Source organism: Amblyomma mixtum, chromosome 10 (genome assembly GCF_055824585.1).
Source record: "Amblyomma mixtum isolate Tamu chromosome 10, ASM5582458v1, whole genome shotgun sequence".
Classification (NCBI taxonomy): Eukaryota; Metazoa; Arthropoda; class Arachnida; order Ixodida; family Ixodidae; genus Amblyomma; species Amblyomma mixtum.
The window spans coordinates 136,236,170-136,260,299 of record NC_143021.1 but is presented as its reverse complement, the minus strand read 5'-3'; the positions used below and the strand labels follow the sequence as shown (position 1 = coordinate 136,260,299).

The window sequence follows — 24,130 nt, the reverse complement described above, 5'->3', positions numbered from 1 at the left end:
TTCAATTCCGCGTGAAAGCAAGCATAGTTGCATTCTATTTAAGAAGAAAAGTTATTTTATGTGCGCTTTTTTCATCGCAGTATACGCTACTTTCGCTATTAAAGGTTCGCTGAAGGGGAGGGGGGTGGGGGAACCTTACAGAAGAGCTTAAATATGAAGCATCAAAGAAAAGTTCGTCATAATACGTTCTTTTTCTCCGAAAACTGCATCACTTACGTGGCCATTTGCATGCCATTTAGAAACACATGTACAAAATTTATGCGGCAGTCGTGGATGTGATTCTGTTGCGGCAACAGAGAGCTGGTAGAGTACGTTTACGTTGCTTGTCCCGGTTTTGAAAAGCAATATGCATTGTGGGCAGAAATATCTACAATTTCGCGTACCGCGTCTGCCACGTTTCTTGCCTCGTGAAGATTATATTTACAGTGCATAGACGTTGTCCCTGCTGTTTTTTTTTTGTTCACCTGCTAGCTTTAACTGCATTCGTTTCCTCAGAACGCATCTCTCTCAGAGGAAGAAACAGCAAAAATTTGTTTTTGTTGCCTTAGAGAAATGAAAAATCTAGTGCGCATTCATTTGCTTTTCCGTTGGGCAAAGCAGCCATTACTCGGTACTCTGAATGGACCGCATGAAAATGGGCCCAAAAGGACATTTTTTTAAAATATATTTCTGATGAGAGGAAATAAAAACGTTGTCGGAAAATACTGAAACGTACTATTTTGATATGGAATTGTGATGGCGTGGGCGATTTAGCGAGTTAGTTCTGCAGTTATGGAACTTTAGCGGACACAGAACGGGACGTAGGTATGTGTGTTCTTGTTCTATCTCCCATCCTGCGCGTGCTGAAGTTTCGTCACTTCCACGTGGGGATGACATTCTCGCGTACAGCTCAAAATTGCCAGTGCGTCGACAAATGTTTTTCATGAGGTCGAAGGAAAACGAAAATGTTCTGTAACACGTACGGCGCCTGTGCCTGCCAGCTGCTGTGTTTACGGCAAACACAGCCGCCGTGGCACTTGCTGAAGGTGTTAAACACGTAGACAGCACTTGCCTGGTATACCCTGTATCATGGCTCATTTCTTAGAGCTTTGAATTTTTTTATGTACACGCAATCGGCGGCCAACAACTTATGATGATAGCCACTATCTTCCGTTCCTACGGTGATTGTGAATGACAAAGTTTTAACAGGGAGAGTGGGAGCGAGGAAGCGAAAGCAGGAAGTTTCGGCAAGAGCGATACAACTAGTGTGGCAATAAGGGGCCTCCTCTACCTCCTGTTTTGCTAGGTAAACCTGTTGCCCTGTGACACCCTGCATGGCAAGCGCCAGCTAAGCGCCGAAGACGATGCTGCTGTGAGAAAACGCTAGTACACGAAACCCTGACCGATGCCTCGTCCTGAGAATGTGCCTCTTCAACACAGGGGAACAACACACATGGACCCCGCTGCTGGGGCTGCATATATCGATCTACATGCAGGACATTTGATTTCTCAGGAACTCCAAAAATTTACCGAAGTTTCGCTTCTTGTATCTTGATAATTCAAGTATCGCTTATTATAATCATATTCACTGGTTTTATATTTTTAATATTTTATACACACTTCTCATGTGACCCTTCTCTCCTAAAACCTTTCCGCAACGCAGAATGGCATATCAGTTGTATTTTAACGCAAAGTAAATTCAATGTCTTTCGTTGAAGCGCTTCTACCTCTTCCAATTAGTGTGATGCTACTACTGCGTGACCGGGTCAAATTAAGACGATAATCAGAAATACCTACATTGACTATGAATTTTGCGCACGACACTACCCCCCCCCCCCCTTGGTGACAAGTCTCTAGATCTATAATACGGAGCAACGCCGAAAATAAAAGACCAAAGCTGCAAAGGGGCGTCTATACGATTATTAAGAGTTCCGGCCGCGTGAACTGCGCAAACTGGATTGCCGTTTGAATTTCATAGCCGCTCTATATTAGGCTTTCCAGTTCTGTGCCAGTTTTTTGGCACAAATTTATTTCGCTGGCATAATGGTCAAGCAAGGCGACGAGCTCATCGGCTCAGCGCCAGCTCTCCTCGCTGCCCGGTTCCCGGCAGCAGCTTGTCCAAGCGTGCCCACACCTGCCCGGGCCAGCTCGAACGTCGCTGATAAATCGTCCTTCTGGGGGAGCGGCTGATGCATCGCTGGCCAACCTACGAGGGTATAAAAGCAGCCCCGGGGTCGGTGCCTGGAAGAGCACAGAGCGAGACGAGGAGCAGTGTTCGGGCCTCTGTGGTTCTATCGACTCCACCTCCGAGAAGTCTTTATGCTGTCGGGCCTAGTGCCGCACCTTTGTACTTCTATGTAACAAGTGCATACATAAAGCCCTTTTCCTTGGACCTGCCGTCGTTTTTTTTTTTTTTTGACCGACGTTCCCCACCCTAAGACGCCTTAGTAACAACGGGTGACATCGTGCTGGGTTGCGCGGACCCAACAGTGGATGACAGCTGCACGATCGACCGACGTCAGCTACCTCGGCTTGCCGAGCGCCTGATGTTTTCTTTAAATTCCCCAGACATGTCTAGCACACCCTATTGTATTCTAGAGAAGGGCTGTGTGGAGCATTCGAGAGAGCTTCTTTGTTTCAAGCTTACTACGAGTGTATTGAAACCAAAGCTGGTGTTGTGGGAGTAAGCATGGCTGTGTTGCGCGTTTCATACCAGTAGCTCGGGAGTAATGAATGGGGAGCTGGTGTTGTGGGAGTAAGCAGGACAGTGTTACGCGTTTCATACCAGTAGCTCGGGAGTAACGAATGGGGAGCTGTTGTTGTGTTGTGTCACCTGTTGCGTCTGCGTATGGCAGCATGACGTCACCCGTTGTGACTAAGTCGTCTTAGGGTGTTCCTTGTTCACAATGAGATGGACTAAGCAAGCACGCGTAAATTAAGCGAAAAATTTTGATGAATGACTGCTAATAGATTAGTGGCAAGCTGCCTGCAGTGCGGTCCATGGTCCGTCCCTATTGTGCAATGGATGAAGGGCGAACAGCAAGAGGCTATCGTGCATGATGGAGAACTTTCAGGCGCAGGAACTGAAGAATTTGTCAGGATTCGGCATTTCGTTGAACCCTGAAAAAAAAGGATGCAGATTCCTGATATCATGCGGGCAAAGGAGGTGACGGCTGAAGAAGGCCTGGGATGTTATTCTAGTGTGAAAGTGGTGGAAGTCGAAAGGCTGGAAAGCCGTGAGCGCAAGCCCCAAAAGCTTGAAAGGCCTACACGGCGCGTGCATGTCGGGGTCCACCATCAAGAACGTGATCTGTTAGATTGTCAAAAAGCTCCAAGAACACAAAGAGCTTGAAATGGACGCATGGCGTGAGCATGAGGAAGCCCGCCGCCGTAAGTGCAAGCTTCCAAGCCAAAGCGCCGCGGGCGCGAATAGCTCGAAAGGCAGAAACGGCGCGAGCGTAAACAGATTCAAAGGGAAAAGCGCCGCGATCGTCAACACATAGTAAAGAAAGAGCCCGAGTGCTGGCACGAGGAGCGTCAAAATCGCGGTGCCAATGCGAGAAAATGGAGTGAGCTGGAGCTTGAAACCCAAGAGATGGATTTAGTCAAGGGTTGTATGGAAATTAATCTGGTCAGGCATAGATTGGTGAGAAAAATAGGAATTGCAGTCACTGACCAAGTCAAGCAATGAAGAATGACGTTTCGGAACCGCTACGGGTTCCTTGTTTGCAGTGAGCGGACAAAGCAAGTACGCGTATCTTAAGCGGAGAATATCTGACGTAATCACTGGTAATAGATTAGTGGAAAGCTACCTGCCTACAGTGCGGTTCATGGTCCCGGTTGCCGAATGGATATAAGATGATTCAAGGAGAAGCCGTTTTGTCAAGTTTCGTTAATTGGCTAAAATTGCTGCGTTTTCCCAGTCGATCTGATGTCCTGACTCGTGTGCGTGCTCAGCAAGCGCAATGGAAGCGATATGTTTGTTTCTGGCGTCGCGCTGGTGCTCCTTGAGTCGCCGCGTGAACTTGCCTGCCTCGCCGACGTAGACCTGGCTGTAGCCGCCACAAGGAATCCGGTAAACAACACCAGGGAAGTTGGTATGTGGTAGTCGGTCGTTAACGTTGACGAGCATGTTTTGTACCTTCCCGGTTGGCACGTGCCTAATGCGCAAATAATACTTTGCAAATATGCGGAACAGAGAAAGTAATATACAGCGTACTCCATGGTGTACTCCATGCAGATATCCTAATAGTTTGTGTAGCGGAGACCTGATGAAGTCCACTATGGATCGCAAGCGGACGCCGGTCTTATGGATCTTGGGTAAGCCATAAATTGCCGGGGCTGAGTTATTGGTGCAGAGAAGGTCGTAGTACAACTTCTTCTATTCCGGAGGAACGAACTTGAACAGGGCGGCCAGAAGTTCTTGGAGTTTCCTTTGTAGCCTGCTTGTCGTATTGTCAGACAAACGAACGTAGATATTCTTGTCTTCCAGCAAGTCCAACATTTTCTCGTCATAGTCGCCTCTATCAAGTAGCACAGTTGCGTTTTCTTTGTCGGCAGGCAGAACCACAACACCTTCGTTACCGTGTGGGCTCCTTATGGCTTGCCTTTCTAATGCAGGCAGCTTAGTTTCATTTAGCCATTTTCACAGCACTCCGATGGCCCTGGTACGTGCTTCTCCCCGCAGAGGTGGCGGCAGTTGATAGATGACCTGTTCTACGGAGTAAATAGCCTTCCTCTTGTCCGGTGCGCGATCAACGTTGAAATTCAACCCGCGGGAAAGGGCTGTGACCTCAGTGGGTGTGGGCTGGTAGGAAGACAAGTTTACCAGATCCAGTTTACCAGGCAAGACAAGTTTACCAGGCATTTGTCGCTCCGTTCGGGCGTGAAGCTTGAACCTTCCTTTCTTCGACACTTTGTACTGTCGCTCCCTTACGCTTGCAGTGAAGTTAGCGTGTAGCTGTACGTCCGGGAAATAGATTTGGACGACATATTCTAGCTGGCGACGGGAAAACAATGCATCAGTCTTGAAACTCTTGATCTTCAGGTGGGACTTTCGTACACGTGCTCGTACTACCTTCTTCTCGGCTTGTCGCATGACCTGATGGCCCCACAGAGTCCAGACAGGTGTCTTGAGACGAAGGAACCTTGGCACCAAGTTTTCCTTCTTGCAAGTTTGGTTGAAGGTGAGATAGGTGCGTCGATGGGTGGGTTCATATCGGTCAAAAATGCCGGCCTGGTAATGGAGGCTATGGAAGCGAAACTCCTCGCGGGTTTCACACGAAGACCCAAGAGATTCTACCGGTATGTGCATGACTGATTTTGTATCTTACGAAGACAAGGAACATCCAGGCTCCTACTAGAACTGAATGCGGTAAAACCCAGTTTACAATTCACTGTGGAGGTTGAAAATATGACTTCCTTCCGTTCCTTGACGTCCTCGTGCACCGGAAAGGGAGCGACCTGTACATCGCCGTGTACCGCAAGCCTACACACACAGGCCGTTACTTTGATTTTAAGTGAAATCATCCTGTGGCTCACAAGAAGTCGGTTGCTTCGTCTCTATTTGCTCGTGCCACGCGAATCTCCACTGAGAAAGAGCGCCTGGAATCCGAGCTTGAAGTGTTGTGGCGGGAACTTTCGGGAAATGGTTACCCTGCCCTCGTTGTTCCAAGAATTATCAAGAAAGTATTGCAACTGAGGGCAGCTATACCAAAAAAAGTTTCCGCCAGAGCAGGCATTGCATATTTTCGTGGGATAAGCCAAGTTCTGTCCCGAGTGTTTTCAAAGTATGATTCGCGCATTGGGCACTCGTCAACCGGAAAGCTACGGAACATACTCGTGAACGTTAAGGACCGGTACGGGGTATCAACTTCCCTGGTGTTATTTATCGGATTCCTTGTGGCGGCTGCAGCCAGGTATACGTCGGCGAGACTGGAAAGTTCACACGGCGACTCAAGGATCACCAGCGCGACGTGAAAAACAAACATATCGCTTCCAGTGCGCTTGCTGAGCACGCACACAAGTCAGGACACTAGATTGACTGCGACAATGCAGCAATTTTAGCCAATGAACGAAACTTGACAACGCGGCTTCTTCTTGAGTCATCATTCATCCATTCGACAAATGGGACAATGAACCGCACTGCAGGCAGCTTGCTACTAATCAATTACCAGTCTTTACGTCACAAATTTTCCGCTTATCTTACGTGTACTTGCTTTGTCCGCCTCATTGTGAACAAGAAACCCTCAGCGGTTCCGAAACGTCATTCTTCATTGCTTGACTTGGTCAGTGACTGCAATTCATACTTTTTTTTCTCTAATAGACAGATTTATAGATGTATGAAGCAATAATTGCTATACTTCAGGGTAACGGTCCGACATTGCCGGATAAACATCGGCCGTTCGTTTTCGCTGAGGATATGACTCGGTATCTAGGCGAGTTCGAGCGGTTCTGTGAGAGAAAGCGCATCGAGAAGATCCGTTAGGCACAGCCATTGCTAACCCTTGTTTATAGAGCAGCGCCTTATGTGATTAAGAATATTGTGACGAAAACGAAGCTGGCAGTGGTGCGGGACGGAGCGCTCGCGCTAGGCCAGCGGCCATTAAATCATCTCTTGCTCATGGTTCATCGCGCCTCATTCTTCGGCTGGCCGCCACGTTACATTTTGTGCGAGGTGCTGGGGTCCCTTCATCGCCATCCTGGTCCCGGAGCTTCGGTGTCCTGCGCCTGCCGTGGACGTCGGCCGTGAGTGCCTGGTCCGCCCGGCCATGCCCCAGCCCGCCCGACCTGAACCGACCTCGCCGCTCACCCCAGCCCCGTCCCCCGCCCGGACCACTAGACACGACGACCCAAGACCCGACCGACCCGAGACCCGACCGACCCAAGACCCACACGTGAAGACACCGCCCCCCTGCCCCTGCCGTCCGGTGCGTCCAAGGAGCGTATTCGCCAACTGCAGCCTGTACAGCCACAAGGCTTGAAACCACGGTGAATTGGTCACGGTGACTGAAGATTGTCACAACGGCTTACCTAAAAGGGATAATTATTCCCTAAATAATGCTTAAAAGTCTATACTAACCTATTGTTACTAACCACGTAATATTTAGATTAAATTCAAAACTGATATTCCAGCGCTGTGAATTATCTGTGTAAAAGTATGTAGAAAATGTTTTGCAAATCTTATACGGCGTTATATGCCACTAAGCATCACGATTTGCGACCTAAAAGGGAATGAAATGAAAAAATGAATTAAAAAAAACAATAAAATTACAGCACAGAGAGCGGAGTCGAACGGGCGACCTTCCATACGCAACACGTGCCTCCAATCGACTGCGCCATAGCGGCGATGTCAAGCCGTCGTTCTGAATGAATATTTATAACCAGCCTTAATGGTGGCTGCTACCTGCCGGTGTGCGGCGATGTCATCGCTGGCTGTAGCGGCTGCATTTGGCGAACACGCGTCCAAGGACCTCGGCCGTCAGCTCCTGGCACCCTCCGGCCCGGATGCTTCGTGGACCGGGACTCATCTTTCGATCATCTCATCCACTGTGGCGGCCAGCACTGCACCATCTTGTATACAGTGTGCAACCCTCCACTTAAGACCATCGCCATTTCGCGCGTCTGTTCGTCACCGATCGGGACGATCGCTCGGAGGCCCCGGGTAGTGTGACGAAGACGAAGCTGGCAGTGGTGCGGGACGGAGCGCTCGCGCTAGGCCAGCGGCCAGTAAAATCTCTTGCTCATGGTTCATCGCGCCTCATTCTTCGGCTGGCCGCCACGTTACAATATGTTAGACGGTGGTGTGGGCGGCTACATTGAGCTCAAAGGTATTGTATTCAGCATGTACCGCCTATCACGTATGGAGATAAAAAGAAAGTGTCAGTACGAAAAGAAGAGTCAATATTCGTACTTAGCTATGCTCTACAAGCTGAAAGCCGATATTTTAGAGTGGCTTGACAGTGAGGAATCCTCAGACGTTCAAGGCGCGGTGGTAGTATGCGTAGCTGCAGACCAGCTCTGCCCTTGAGCCACAGAGGAAGATAGCTCGTCTGTTGCATATGCGAGTGCTGATCTGACAGGGGAAGATGTCCCACGTCCACGAACTGAGGAAATGGCATCTGTACCTTCGGATGCGGTAGCCACTGCATAGAAAGATGCAATTACTGTGGTTTCGCCCATTGTAATCGGAGCGGAGTTATCGGAAAGCGAATCTTCTAGCGTGGCAAAACCGGCAGGGGCTGCAGAGCATGGCGGAGAGGAAGTCCGGCTGGACACTTTAAAAGCCAGTGCAGACGTAAGCGAATACAAAGAGGAAGACACACCGTATCGTATCCGACAGAAATGGAAAAATTCGCGATTTTTTGTTCACGGAAGTGGGCGCATATGGAGGATGCGGAGGCTGAGAAGAATTACGCTAGTGTCTACGGCGAGCGATGCAAAAGAAATCTCGTGCTTACCCATCGCTGCGAACTTAGTCGCAGTCTGGAGAGTATAAGCAGCAGCACTAACGATGACACTGCAAGTCTAATGAAGGACGACCTTCGCTCACAACCGAGTGAAAGACGTCAAGAGCGGGGGAACAAACTGAACAACCTGGCAGCGTTCATACTGTTTCACCGACGCCTGAAGAAGCTAACGTGCTGAGCGACAGTGAAGTGCAGAACCTGTCAGACACCAAGGGGGCTGATACGTCATTTCATTCCATAAAATGAGAAAAGTGCTCTTAAAAAGCCCTGTTAAACGTTACCGCAAAAATATAATATTAAATGAAATACCTGCTGTCAATTTGGTTAATACTGATAATATTACCAAATTTGCAGCCAAGACCAAAATTTCGCACTAATAATTGCAAACAAACAGTGACTGTTTCGGGAATACCTTCCAACATAAAGTAGCGCCATATGTTATCATGATTTAGCCCTGTAGTAAAATACAGTGCATGAAGAACTTATTTCGTACTTATTTCATGGCTTATCTTATTTCTTGGCTGGTATGTGTGCTGCTTAACACATGGATGTCGATCGATATGCAAAATTATTAGGAGACTTTTTCGGATACTCCTCTTCATTTCCGACTGTTCGTGCCTTTTCTACAATTATTTATATTTTTACATCCTATTTGGATCCCTTAATGTTCATGGTAGTGTTGAACTGTGATTACCTCTGCTGTATTGTTAGCATTTATTTGGTACCGAATACTCGTCTTTGTTTCTGCTATTTTTCATTAACTCCTGTGCCAAAACATAAGGGATTTTTCATGCATTTATTAACAAGAAATTGCCTTGTAAGCGCAAACATCCACCACCTTCCCCAAAGAACCTCCTCCATCTCCTCGCATGACACAGAATTAGGCTATGTGCAGCCGTTGGCCACAGTTGAGTTTCCCCTTCACGTGGCGATGTGAGGAAACATTTGATGATGATGAAATCGGATTTCTTGATGGACTGATGGTTCGGACTCGCGAACAGTCATATTACTCGACGGCGGGACAAGAAGGTTAACCGTTTATTAATACATGAATAAACAATAAGAAACAAGCAAAGAGAAAAGTACTTACAACATGACTGAACCGTTGATTACACGAAATCAGCCCCACTTAACCGAGAGCGTTCCGTTTTAAGCCTTCTGTCTCCGCTCTTGGCGGGGACAGCAGTCAGTAATAACACAAACGACACTTCTCACCAATCGATGCTTAGGGAAAGGACAATAAAGTTTCCGTCAGCCATCCAAAGACTGGGGAAAGGATGTTAGGTAATCAAATATTTGGGAAAGGAGAGGTTCCGAGCACGTATACAAACAGCACTGAACTCGCTGCGTTCCGAACCTCTGCCTTCCTCTTCATTTCCCTCTCCACGCACGTGCATACGGGACACAGGTATGCCACGGGAACAATCACTGAAAGTTCCTTATAAATTAAAAGGAAAGCTGTAGGTGAGGGGTCCAGCGTCCAGTGGCAACTACAGCTTAACTGTGGGCCTCTTCTGAGTATCGGACGCTCAGAGACCCATCGGCTCCGCAACGCGTACCGATCGTCCACCGTACACCTGCGTCTTCACAGTAATCGAAAGGGAAGCAAGAAGGTTTAAAAAAACATCCACCGGCCACAAACACGACGACTGCAGGCATTCAAACACTGCACTGTAGAACGCTGCGCGCTAGAAAGTTTCTGTGGTGGGGAGGCAAGACGAAGACAGAACGAGCGTTCTGGCGACGGTGCCGCCAGCAATAATGGAGCAGCCACCTAGTCTCCGTCGTGCGTCCGCGGTTCCATGAATTCGTTGACCCTTCTACCGGGGACAGGTGCACATGGCAAAGTCTCGCTCCGTGCACTGTGCTGGAGGCTGCATGGCGCACATGAAAGTTCAGGGAACTTCACAGCAACCATGTCTGTCCAGCACGGATCAGAACATGTACGCTAGCCTGAATGTGGAACAGACAATGGCTCTTTTGGTGTTACACGGGATATCCACTCAGGCCAGCATCTTCGTCTGCACGACCAGCGCTATGGAACGTCTTGGTAGGCACAAAGCCATCACTCGGAATCCCAATGTTTTTGGCAAAGTGCGCGCGACAGGCACTTCCTCTACACAGGTGTCTGCTGTAGACTCGATGTCAGCAGGCAGCTGCTCTCTCCCAGCACACTGAGGCACAGCAAGCGCAAGTGCAAAGGTCAGAAACCATGCTATCTTCATACGACAATTGTCATTTCTTTTTTCCATCGGTACATGGGCTGAAGCGCGCCATACGCATCGAGAACTTCGGTTGCATTCACGCAATGCTCCTACAGGGTGTAATCCGTCGTATGAGTACCACCCTGCAGTTTATCAGAATGGGACACTGTGCACTTCTCCACAGAGTGGTCAAAACAAGCAATGATCACAGCGGAGTAGGCCAGCGACAAGGAACATGGCCTTCTTTGTGGCCACGCAGGTACAATGACGACCTTCCAGAAATCTCAATAAAGCTTCCACACGCACTAACAGATGGGGTACATCGCTGACAGTGACACCATCAGCCAGTGTCTACCGATACCCCGATTCAAGGTGAACGATTCCTCCATTTTCGTCAACCACAAGATTCCAGCCGCGGCTGATTCCACTCAGTAGGGTAGATTTTAGGGCGTTCCGAAGAAATGTCTACATCCTCCAGATGGTCAGAGCAGTTATCATCTTGCCTACCTTTGGCTCTGGGTCAATTATGATGTAAGGATGGTTTTTGTACTGAAGTTCTGCCGCATTAGCAAGTTTCGCCTTTTAAAGCACTGACTTCGAATCAGCCATGCGAAATATGAAACAGGCAGATGCAACTAATGCCACTCTAATCGATTACAGAACGCAAAACGTACAAAAAGTCTTGCACACGTTGGGGACCTCCAGGGAGGTCTGGGCGTTCCCATCGCAGTACTACAGCAATACCTCGCGAAGCGGTGGTTGATCCTGATCCAAGAAAATCGAAATAACTGTTCTTCTTCTTCTTCTCCACATGAAAAAGGCACATAACCACGCGGGAGGATTGGCCAAGGTAGGGGGGTCTTCCTTCATAGTCTTTTTTCAGTAGATCTTTATTTTTTGATCTCCCCTGATGTGAGTATTGTTGCATTTTCGCACATCCGTAGAGAAAACAAAGGAAGAAAATCTGGTGCTACGACTACATGCTTTTTAGATACGGCAAAAAACCCACTACATTGCTGACGCCGAACAACAACATGGATCTCCTAGCACTGCGCTTTGTTTTGAAGAAGAAGAAGAGGTCGTCATACGCCATTTCAACCACGTCCTTGTTGTCAGACAACGCAGTCCTTGCCAGGCGGCGCAGCGAGCCGACATTGTCTTCTCCTGAAGCCTTCGACGTGGGAATGGGCAACATTCACCGCAAGACCGGCGAGTTGCCGGACGAGCTCACAGGCTTGACGGAAAACGAGGTGCAGCTCGTCCAGCAGACGTGGCGCAAATTCAGCAGAGAGAACCCCGAGTACGGCGCCATCCTTTTCCTCTCCCTATTCATCAGGCACCCCGAGTACATTCAACTGTTCAAGCCCTTCCGCGGTAAGCCCGTCGGGGCGCTCAAGGAAGACCCAACGTTCAGGGCGCACGGGTGCGCGATCGGATACCACATCACCTCCATGGTAGAGAGCTTGCGCGACCCGGCCACCTTCGAGATACTGGTGCGGCGCAACACCACCGAGCACGTGCGCCGCAAGGGGGTCAAGCCGCTCCACTTTGAGGTGATGGGCGAGGTTGTGGTGGATACGCTGCAGGACACAGATGAACGGCACATGACGCCAGCTGCCGTCGAGGCCTCGCGGAAGTTCTTCGCGGTGAGTAATCCATTTGGCTCCGCTTAGCTTCCAGCCTGCGCTACTCCTTCATCTGAACGAAGCCGACCTTTTCTCATGCGAATGCGCTAAGGCAAAGTTATATGGTGCAAAAAACAGCAGACTAGAACTCATATAATTTATTCAAGGCTCATATAAGTTGTACATTATGGCTTGCCTGCCGCTGCAGCTATAAAGATTGACCATTGCTGACGGGCAAGTAACGCCTCGGAGAAGCAGTATAATCCAGAATTGGGATTGTAGGAGCCATGCAAGCTGCACACGCACCAGAGGGTATTTCTTTATTCAGAGTAACTTGTAAAAAATTGTTCCTAAGCGTAGAGGATAAGCAGAACAAAGATCCATCTAATACCTCCGATCTGTGGATCCAGTATACTGAGAAGTAACGACACTTGGTTGCAGAGCGAAAACGCAAATAAGGTCCCTCAGCCATTTCTGCGCGTCACAGATTTCAAAAAAATTCACAAGGAGGGCCTCGAAGCCATTTTGCAATTTCACGAGTTTATCTATGCTTCCGCGAGAAAGGTTTGAACAAGACCGAGTGGCTCAACAGCCTTCTAAATATACGTGGACTTCTAATTATATATATATATATATATATATATCAATTTTCAATGCTGAAGAAAAATTAACAGCCGGTTTAGCACGGTGGGCCAGCATCGTGGAGTATCACTAGTTACGGTGGGGTGGGCACAGAAGGTCCGTAAAGGCTAAAGGTTAATAACCTACAGCCCTTAAAGACATTTCTAGAATGGATTTACCATGAAGACCTTCCCCTTGAAGGTTTTAAGATAAGGCCTTCGACCAAAAGTCTTTCCAACAAATGCGCCTTCCCTGAAGGCAAATATTTACCACCAAGGTCTTCACAGCGATGGTTTGCTGCAAGGTGTACACACCTGGCAGGTTGCCTACAGTCCGGCTCGCATGCCCGAAACCACACTAGCAGAGCTGCCGCACTAAAACGTTTCCTATTTCTACCATTTCCACGGTAGGCCTCCTCCCCCCTCCCCCGCCCCTCATCCGACCAAAGCTGTACATCATATAATTCCACACAGCTCTCGCGACGCAAATAAGAGGTTTTTACGACCTTGTCCGAGAGGCCCATTTGGATAATATGCTCATTTCCCGGCCTGCTGTGTCGTGAGTGTTCGCTTTCATCGAACTAAGGTGTCTCGGTCCCTTACAGTTGAAAATTGTATAAAACGTTCGCTTCACCGGAATGAAAACCTCATTGAGGCATTGACTACAAGTCTACCAGCCACGGTGTTTAGTGAAGCCACTACCAGCCGTCATGCCTTGAGCGGACGGGCAAACCGTTACGATACCTGAACGCGCCATATCCTCTTATTTGCCACGTCGATGGACGTCGGTTTTTGTGCTGATTGCATACACGGGACGCATAGAACTAGAACACACAACGAGCGCTCGTTGTGGTTTTTAGTTCCATGTGTCTGTGTTTTTGCGCTGTCGCTTGGAGATGAATAACCGTCAAGCCCAAGCTGCTGCTGTGGTTAAGTCTTCTGATGAATTTTTTTTCTGTTTGTGGCACTAGCTCACCGAATTCACTGATTGAGTAGCACGCCAGAGTGAATTTCATCCGCGAACGGGCCTGCTGTATTGCATGCTTGATAAGCTTATCTCGTCTGTCAGGAAGCAATCGCGTAATGATCTTTGCGACAGTTTTGTTTGGTGTGTCGACATAATGACATGCTTTCTCTTTGTCGACCCTTGCCCGTTTTGGATACGTTTCAATTTATACTACAGGCCCGTGTGCTGTGCGATGTCAGTGCACGTTAAAGAGCCAGGTGGTGGATAGTTCCGGAGGCTTTCACTACGACGTCCCAAAGCCTGATTAATTTAGGGACGTTAAAACCGACAAAATAAATCAACTTAAACATTTATTTTTGTTCATACTATCCTGCTTCCGAATATATGTTTTGTTTTCGGGGGTATTGTGAAAGCATTACATGTCCCGTTAGCACAAAAGCCGGCGTCTGCCGCCGTGCGTTGCACGAAATTCTGCGCGGTTTTCCGAACAAGACCAGGACGATGCCCAACGGCGGTGTGCGATGTCACAAGACATGTGAGCGAGCATGCAAAATCATGTACGATGAAGCGTAACCTGTTCTACCTATGATATTCATAACTCGTAGTTAGTCATCACTCATAGTCATTGTGAAAGGTATCGTACTCAGCGCTATAACATAAGAGTAGCGCAAAACCAGGACGACGGACAAAAGTGGAGAGAACACAAACCCACAACACGGGCGCTAACTTCCGACTGACGAAAAAAGCCAAAACCAACCAAGTGAACGGAACCTGAGCAAAAGTAGCGCATGCGCTGACCTAACGGAAAAAATAAATCGGAAAAAGATGCGATTAAAAACGGGAGATCAGAGATATTTTGAACCCAAGAAGGCCATCCCGTAGAAAGGCCTTCTAGAGCGTCTCTCATAGCCTTAGTCGCTTTGGGACGTTAAACCCGATAAAACCAAACCAAACCAAACAGAAAGGCCTTCTTTCCCAAGCTTAAGGCACAAGCCATGCAGCTATGTGGCAAGCTCAATCTTGCGAAAGTGGCAAAGAGCGTTGAAAATAGCAAGCGTCTCTTTGAAGTGTTTTTCAGCGCAAAGACTCATAAAGTTGATCCACCCCTTAGGGAAATAATTTCTGAACAGGACACTTGGCAGAAGTCAATCGCTCTGTTTCTCCAAGAAAAACTTAATATTTCGCCCGTCAATGACCCGTTCCTTGTAAGAAATTCAGAAGTTGTTAAAATTGTAAAATCGTTTTCCGACAAGAGCCTTCTCGGCTTCCCCATTGACGTTAAAGACTTAAATTACTCCATGCCTGACGATAACCTACTTACCATAGTTGAAGACTCGATCCTTCATTACAGTGCGGTGGCTTTTCAAACTGAATCAGGGCTGTCTATTGATAGTCTTTTAGAATTCCTGTTGTTTTACGTGCGCTCCACTTTCATAAATTATCAAGACGCTCCGTACATTCAAAAACAGGGAATATGCATTGGGTCCTGCCTGGCCTCCGCACTTCGTAACCTATACCTTGCACACCTTGACAGGATCCTCCAAGAGCGGCTTGCAAACTCTAGCTTGAATAGAACCTTCAGATTGGTTGATGATTTTCTCTTCCTTGTTAATTGCACACCATCGAGCCTGGAGGCCGTTACTTTAGACATTTTGACCATTGAAGAAGGATGAATAGCTGGGCCAGTTTGTAATAATGCATCGTGGGAAGGAAGAGCGCGAACACGACGGGTCAGCGCTCGTCTTTGTGTCCTCTTGCTTCGTCTGTCATCTTGTTCGCGCTGTTCCCTCCCACGATGTATTTTGACAATAGAAAGGGGCGTTTTCACCCGCTGCTATTGACTAGGGAAATGCCTACTGACTCAGAGAAAACATTTCTTGATATTCGGCTTAAATTCATGGACAACCACGTTTGCTGCTGCTATTCATCTCGCGCCAACAATACGCTTCTACCATATACATCAGCTCATTCAAACTCGTGAAACGAGGCATCATTAACCTCTGCATGGAAAATGCCCGTGAAAAGTCATTCCCCAACCAATGCACATCTAGCTTTCATGAACAACTTGCGAGGTTCCTCGAAGCAGGATACCCTAAGGATTTAGTGGGTTGAGTCGCCGAAAACCTCCTGAAAAAGAAACTCCGGAAAAAATGTGCTAACACAGAAGAAACGAAGAGCAAGGTGGCTGTCATTCCTTACATCCATTGTCTTGCGCGATATCTTAAGTAAATAGGAAAAAAGGCAAGTGTTCGCGTGGTGTTTTCAGCTCCAGAGAAAATCAGTGTGTGATGCAAAAGATCCCTCCCCTCCGCACATCGCTCCCAAAAGTCAATATTTACCATCCACCACAGGAAAAGATTTGTTAAATGCACTGAGGGCATTGTGTACAGTATTCCGCTCTCTTGTAGCAAGCAGTATATTGTACAATCTGGTAGGTGCCTGAACGAGGCTTCGGGAGCACAATAACAACATGAACACATATACCGGCAGCAATCCAGCTTTACATTGCAAAGAGTGCAAGTGTGCACCTTTTCTGGATAAATGCTCAGTCGTTGCCAAGAGTAGAGATAAGGAGGTAAGCTAACTGGCGAAATTGTGGAAGCTGCGCAGATTTCTGCCTCACAGGATAACTGTGTTAGTACACCGTCCATTTCCTTGTCTAAACGGGAGCTGGCCTTCTTAGGTTCAAAACATCCATGATCTCCCATTTTTATAGCATCTTTTTTTGGTTTATTTTTTCTCTTAGGTCAGCGCATGCGCTACTTTTGCTAAGGTTCTATTCACTTAGTTGGTTTAGGCTTTCTTCTTCAGTCGGAAGGTAGCGCCTGTGTTGTTGGTGGGTGTTCTGTCCCCCTTTTTTCCCTCGTCCTGGTTTTGCGTTACTCTTGTGTTATGGATCAGTACCGACTTGCCCATATTTCCACCCTGGTGAATAATATACTCAGCGCTTTACAAGATTTTATTTGAAAGGCTATGCGCTATATAGACGTTCACAGGAAAAAAAGAGAGAGATGGGCGGACAGAAACGCGCTTCTCTCTTGTCGTCTCTTCTTTTTTCCGGTGAATGCCTAATTAGCGTACACCCTTTCGAAAAAGATCGCTTACTAAATAGCCCATCAAAAAGTTTTACTTCAGCACATATCATCTGCTACGGCCATTTTACTATGTCTTCAGTCCATGCGATTCGTTCCTGTCGTCTATACTTCTTTCCTGCGAACGTCTGAGTAGCGCACGGCCATTCAAAACAGATCATGAACCAATTAGCCCATCAGACTGTGTTACTTCAGCGCTTTGCAAGTAACGTAATTTAAGTTGTATCCATAGACTTCGTACAATGCATGCGTAGTCATGACGCGTAGTCAGTCATTCCTCAAGGTTAATAATCATTCTGCAACACAGCCCGACTTAGCACTTTCCTTTTGCGACGTAGCATGACCCAGACCTTCCAGGTAGCGCCGTTATAGTCATGACGCATGACTCAGCAGCATTACTGAGCACTCTGTAAGTGACACAATGTACGGTGTATAGAGTTGTACAAATAGTATGCCTTGTACTTCTTTGTAGCCATAGTCACGACTAATAATCATTCTGAAATGTACTTTACATGGAAGGTTAAGTAGGGGTACAGAGTTTCTTTAGAACTTTAGAAGCATATTGCATGGTGATGCTTCATAGTTATGTCTCATACTCATCGTTATGACTCATAGTAATCGTGACACGTAGCATGACTCAGCATTTTAATGCTTTCGCATTTTGTGACAGAAGAAGTCTTAAGGGCGTCCGCCGAATTCTTTTACTACTTAAGGGTGCTTTTTCTTTGAATGCGTTTTACCTTCCCTCCACGCGGTCGTGACGTGCCCAGTTTCCGGTGGTTGCCTGCATTTATTCTTTCAGATTTTTCTCTGTTTATTTCCTTTTCCATCGGCACTGCCTTTAAGATGATAGTTAGCATTTGCCTGCAGTTTGTTTCTTTTGTACTTTGTTGCCTGTGGAGCATGTGTATCATGAATCATGTCGTGAAATTTTCTGATTTTTTTTTTGTTTTGAACAACAGCCGTGGAAGACACCATCGCGTAGGGATTAAAACATTGATAAAATGCCAATTCTGTCTGAAAAAAGACCATGCAGTTCTAGAAGTGGATGTTTCAAGAATCTCTCCAGTTAGCACTATATACTTTCGGGGAAATAAGTAATGTAAACAGGCTGAAGGTTTCTTGTTCTTCAGTCACCATTTCGCATTGAGTTGTGGTGCACCAGTAGCGCCGATCAAACTCTCTAGGCCTGTGTAATTAGAAAATGAATTAAACCAGTCAAGCTCTCAGTAGACTGGCTCGTTTAACTACAGCAACGTTCACCTATTAAAATCTTGGTGAGAGTTGCGAAGTGCGCTGCTTGCGCTTCATTTTTATGTTAGCGGCACTCTACAAATCTCTTGTAGGGCGTTGAGAGCTAGAGTTTTCGCTTTAGGCATGCTTTGATTCTCTCTTTCCCTCCCTTCATTCTTTCTCTAAAGCCGCTGCCGTCGTTAATCGGTGCAGCCCTGAACGGAATTAGGCCCGGTGCACATCTATATCGTTTGTCAAGAGTATTCAGCGCAATTGGTTTTATTATTGGCCTTACAATGTGGGTTCGTAAGCACAGCTAGCATTAAAAAATTTGTTGAAGGTGGTAGGAACTGACGTCGCGCGTAAAAATCTTGCTACTTGTAAGGATGCTACAAGAGTCCCACAGCACTGCTCTGATGAAAACACTGGATTGTTTGCTTTGGACAAACGCTGTTCAAAGACACCTGCTGCTGCGGCTAAGGTGCTATGACGCTCGGTTGCTCTGCCCTGAGTCGTTGGTTTAAATATAGGTTGCGAGGGCCGCACATTGATAAAGGCGAAACGCAAAAAGGTCCCGTGTGCTCGTGATCAAACCTCAAAGCATCAAAGCACGTGATCAAACCTCTCTGCGTTTGAAATCAATCGGTGTCGTTTTCCTACGTCTCCTATCATGGCCCACGTACGGCTTCACGACCGTTAAGCCAGGATACCATGCCATTTCACACTGGCTTACGCTGCCTCTTCCGCGCTGATTTGTGCGCAGTGCATGGTAGCCATATGCCAGGACGTGTACGAGAAAGCGGCCGCGGAACGCGCCGAGAGGGCCTCGACTGCTTCTGCGGCATCGGACTACTACAGCCGCGCCTCATCTTTCAAGGACGAGACGATGCTGACGTCGACACCCTTGTTTACCGCCACGGTGAGCAACGTGGGTGGCAGTGATCGCAGAAAGGCACCGGCTGACGAAGCGGCGGCTCCAAAGAGACCGCCGCGCATTATCCGCAAGCAAACCGCCGGCCCTGCCGAAGCCAGGCCGGCAAGCGAGGGGCACAAGGCGGACGCCGACGCTGCGTCGCGGCAGGACAGGAGCGCAGCCAAGAAGAAGAGCGCCAAAGAGAACGCGGGGAAGAGCGGGAGAGAAGGGCCCCGTAAACAAAAGCCCTGAACAAGGAAGCGCGGGGCCCCACGCACGACATGGGCTTCAATCTCGTCAACATGGCACTCGTAGACGCTTAGCTCAGATCTTTGTGATGTGCTGGTTTTGCTACACTGACGTTATTAGATAGACGCATGCATTCCAATTTAAGTCTCGGCGTAATTTGTTTGCCCTTGCAGTAACGTAGATTTTCTGGCGCAATGTTTCGCCTTGAATTCAAGTTAATCTCGATTTTTTTCGCCGACGGATTTTTTTCTGAAAGCAAGCGTCCAGCGTTTGTTCTAACTAAATCGTAAGGGCGTACGGCTTCTGGACCTCTGCCCGCTTGGAGTGCGTTTAGTGACAATTCCCGCTGTCATGCCGGGGAAAGTTAATCGAATTTCCAAACTTTCCTGCTCATGCGCAAAGCCCTCAGAAATTTGATGCATTGGACTACGCTCCTTTTGAGGCGTGAGATTCAGAGCCACTCAACAACCACAGTTGTTGCTTCCTGGGTGCATGAAGAAATCTCTCAACGCTGTTTTATGGGACACGTAGATTATATTTTGCGGAGGGCTATCTCATACATTTTTTTGTTGTTGTTGAGGCTTCACTGGGAAACCGGCTTGCTGACATGAACCGCAAGAGCGCGAGTGCTTAAGACCTCGTTAGCAGGAAGTTTAGAATTTGGCCGCTTAATCATCATCCCGCATCTCATCCCTGAAGTGACTTTACCTTCGTGAACTGGGAAATAAGCCTAAATGAGCTGCATGAGCAGGGAAGAATTGCAACTGAATCATTATTAGTTACAATGATGCCAGTGAAGTTCGCGGTGCTGTAGTTTGTTTGCCGCATCCGGTCGCTTTATGGGAATGCCCATTAAGTCCTTTTTCTTAGGCCCTCCGCACAACCGCACAGAAAGGGGTCAGTGAACCCAGCGGGAGAAGGGAGGCGCCGAATGGCGGTGATTACAGGAGACGTCAAACTCCCCTCATGGACGGAGTCGTTAGGCGGCATCCTGTGTGCACGTGTGTACGGCGAGGCTGACCCGCGTCACAGTGCGTGGCTCTTTGTACCATGTCTGCAGCGGCATGCTTTGACCTATTGTCACGCTAGCTGCAGGCATGAGGAGCGACGATGGGAAAGAGATGGATTGAAATGGCGTTCCTCGAACTTGGCGGCAACCGGACGTTGGGAAAGCGAGTGTTCGCGAAGCTCGCAGCGGGAAAGCATAATTATCCGAAATCGTGATGGTGGAAAGTGTGCATATGTGTACAGTGTCGCGATGAGTTACCTTCTTTCCCCAATCATTCACTGGTTGTGTTATTCCTTCCCCAATTGCTGATTGGTGGTATTTTCCTTTCCCCAATAAGTTATTGGGTGGATGTTTGTATAGTACTTGATTGGTTATTCTCCCACCGAGGGCGGGGACATGGGATTTAAAACCCGCTGCTTCGGCAGGACCGAGGGCTGGTTTCGTCACCTAGAACTGCGAGCCAGTCAAGTGTAAATATGTTTTCTCCTTGCTTGTATCCTCCTTTGTGCTTTTAATTGTTATAAAAGTTAACCTCTCCTGAAGTGTCCTCTTGCAATGTGATTAAGCAAAACGAATCTCCAAGACGTCAAGAATCCTTCAATCATCATCATTAACTAAATTTCCCTCTACGAGATCAAGAGGGAATCCAACTGGCGCAGTCGCGACAGGATTTGCTACGTCTTCCTGCTCGAGGTATCTGACGGAGGGGCGGAGGATCAAGTCGGTGGACAAGCTGCAGAGCGGTACGTCCTAAAGGAGGAACGTCAGCGTCATAGAGCGACGTTGAAAGCTTCAGAGACTGCTGGTCATTGTCAACGGGACGTAGGAGGCTCAAGTCGGCGAGGAGCTGAAGGAGCCAGGCGACCGACGTGTCGTGGAGGTGCCTAATCCGTGAGCTGCGGAAGGAACCAAGCGTCCCCGTTGAGGTTCAAGAGAAGAACCAGGCGACCAGCGAGTCAAACGAGGCAGGAGCTTCAAGTCAGCGAGCTGCTGTGAGAGCCGGGGCTCAACTCAACTCATCCGCATCAAGGAGCCCGCTGTCGTCACTCAGGGCGACGAGACTACCGTGGCAGAGGAAAGCAACCTGCGAGGTAGGAGACCTTTCTGCTTCCTCCGAATTCACCATGTCGGTGTAGTGTTTTCGTGCTATAGATGATAGCACGGAAAAGGGAGATGGCTGCCGTACGGTATAATTGGGAGGGCAAGATGCGATGTTTGGAGATTGAGGAGGCAGAAAAGCTGCTTGAAATTGAGAATTTGAAACTCATAATTGAGCGAGAAAAGATAAAGCTCGCACAGATGCAGTTGAAAGTAGGACAGGGAACGAAAGCTGGTAGCGAGATGTTATTCGCTGCAGTTCAATGTTTCCACTGCATGGAATTTGGGCATCTAATGATTGACTGTCCGAAATCGAAGCGAGAACAGCATGTTCCCGTATTGAGAATGACCTGTGTGCCAGTGGCTATAGGTGTGAAAGCTGCAGCGGTTAGGCAGCAGGGCCCAACCGTGTGTGCCATGCCAGGAGAGATGGCTGAGGGCATAGGGGCGTTAGTCAACCCTGTGAAGCACTGCCTCTCAGAGCAGACCCAAGAGGCACATGAGTGTATTGCTCGTGAAAAAGAGTTAAGCATTGTGCCAGAGCAGGTTTGCGCTAACTCCGAGGCCGCAGTAACGCTCGGCGAAGAGGTAGAGCAGGCACCAACAGCGGGAACGCTCTTTGCAGGCGGCGGGAAGCTAGCTCTCAAAGATGAGGTGGGTAGCCAGCCGGAGCTGACACCCTACGCACTGACAGCCCATGTAGCGGAAGGTGTAGAGAAGCTGGTAACACCTGAGACGCACTCGCTGCTAGAGCAGCCAGAAAAAGAGCGGCCGCATGAAGAAACAGAGCGAGCTGATTTTGAAGAACATTTCAAAATTCGAGACAAACCTAAGACGCCGGTAGAGCTTGAGGCCAATCCGGTAGCTGCAAAAGTTTTTGCAGCAGATTGTGAGCTAACAACGAGCGATGAGGCTGCATTTGATGCCGAGGAAGGAAAGAATGCGCGTTTGTTCGCTGCAATGGTTTTCGAAGCTGATAGGGAACTGCAGGATTGGGATAATGCGCCCATTCCTGTAGGCTTCAACATGGAGCAACATGCTTCATTATCAGAAGTTCGTAAGCAAGCTGGTAAAGGCAGTAGTGAGAAAAGAAAACTCGAAGGCACAATTTTCTTTGAAGCGAACGTCGGTGGGCACCTGTACGAAGAGCTAGCGCTACTTGAATCTCGATGCAAAACTACATGTGAAGTAGCCGATGAGAGGCCTGACCCTACTGTGAAACTCAAAGAAGGGGAGAATGCAGACGCGAGGGCAGCAGCAATCTTCATAGCCCGCGGGGAGCAGGTGAGCTCTATTGATCCGACGGTGGCGGCAGCCTTTACAACCGGCTCTGTGCCGAATAATTGTAAATTTTGGTCCAATCTTGTGGGCAAGGCTCAAAAGAAACAAGTGTTGTTTCGAGATGTAGGTGGCTAGAATTTATTTCTGCCAGTTTGGGGCACCGATCTGACATGGTGAATTCTGGAATGTGTAGATTGGTTTCCGGTCTTGTGTGTGCGGGTTGAAATATCCGCTGTGTGCGCGCATGTGTGTGTGCTGGTGTACTGACCGGACAGCCGGCGTATGTGTGCGTGCGTGCGTGCGTGCGTGTGTACTTTTGTTGTTGGACACCGTGGCTGAACTTTAATGTCCCACTGACAACAAGTGTCCGTGTGACATTCTTGGTTGGGAGGAGTGAAGTTCGCGGTGCTGTAGTTTGTTTGCCGCATCCGGTCGCTTTATGGGAATGCCCATTAAGTCCTTTTTCTTAGGCCCTCCGCACAACCGCACAGAAAGGGGTCAGTGAACCCAGCGGGAGAAGGGAGGCGCCGAATGGCGGGGGATTACAGGAGACGTCAAACTCCCCTCATGGACGGAGTCGTTAGGCGGCATCCTGTGTGCACGTGTGTACGGCGAGGCTGACCCGCGTCACAGTGCGTGGCTCTTTGTACCATGTCTGCAGCGGCATGCTTTGACCTATTGTCACGCTAGCTGCAGGCATGAGGAGCGACGATGGGAAAGAGATGGATTGAAATGGCGTTCCTCGAACTTGGCGGCAACCGGACGTTGGGAAAGCGAGTGTTCGCGAAGCTCGCAGCGGGAAAGCATAATTATCCGAAATCGTGATGGTGGAAAGTGTGCATATGTGTACAGTGTCGCGATGAGTTACCTTCTTTCCCCAATCATTCACTGGTTGTGTTATTCCTTCCCCAATTGCTGATTGGTGGTATTTTCCTTTCCCCAATAAGTTATTGGGTGGATGTTTGTATAGTACTTGATTGGTTATTCTCCCACCGAGGGCGGGGACATGGGATTTAAAACCCGCTGCTTCGGCAGGACCGAGGGCTGGTTTCGTCACCTAGAACTGCGAGCCAGTCAAGTGTAAATATGTTTTCTCCTTGCTTGTATCCTCCTTTGTGCTTTTAATTGTTATAAAAGTTAACCTCTCCTGAAGTGTCCTCTTGCAATGTGATTAAGCAAAACGAATCTGCAAGACGTCAAGAATCCTTCAATCATCATCATTAACTAAATTTCCCTCTACGAGATCAAGAGGGAATCCAACTATGCCTATGTACAGATACAGCACTTCAGCGCAGAAAAAATATCAGGTTGTCATGCCTAGTTCGTAAACACGGAGGGTCGTTAACGACCAACCATATCACTGCAAGTTTAATCATAAAAGGCAGGTCGCTC

General features: G+C 48.2%; 1 protein-coding gene across 1 annotated transcript; it reads left to right on the top strand.

Moving 5' to 3' along the window:
* The first annotated feature begins 11,835 nt into the window (after positions 1 to 11,835).
* On the top strand, positions 11,836 to 19,353 carry LOC149327040 (cytoglobin-1-like). Its single transcript, XM_089565087.1, has 2 exons — positions 11,836 to 12,297; positions 18,952 to 19,353. Exons 1-2 carry the CDS (start codon positions 11,836 to 11,838, stop codon positions 19,351 to 19,353), a joined length of 864 nt encoding a protein of 287 aa, XP_089421213.1.
* Positions 19,354 to 24,130: the final 4,777 nt, after the last annotated feature.

Excerpts from the sequence above, each read along its gene's own strand:
- LOC149327040 (XM_089565087.1), top strand. The coding sequence starts at position 11,836 with ATGGGCAACATTCACCGCAAGACCGGCGAGTTGCCGGACGAGCTCACA. Across the intron at positions 12,298-18,951 it reads CCTCGCGGAAGTTCTTCGCG|TGCATGGTAGCCATATGCCA; the intron begins GTGAGTAATCCA and ends ATTTGTGCGCAG.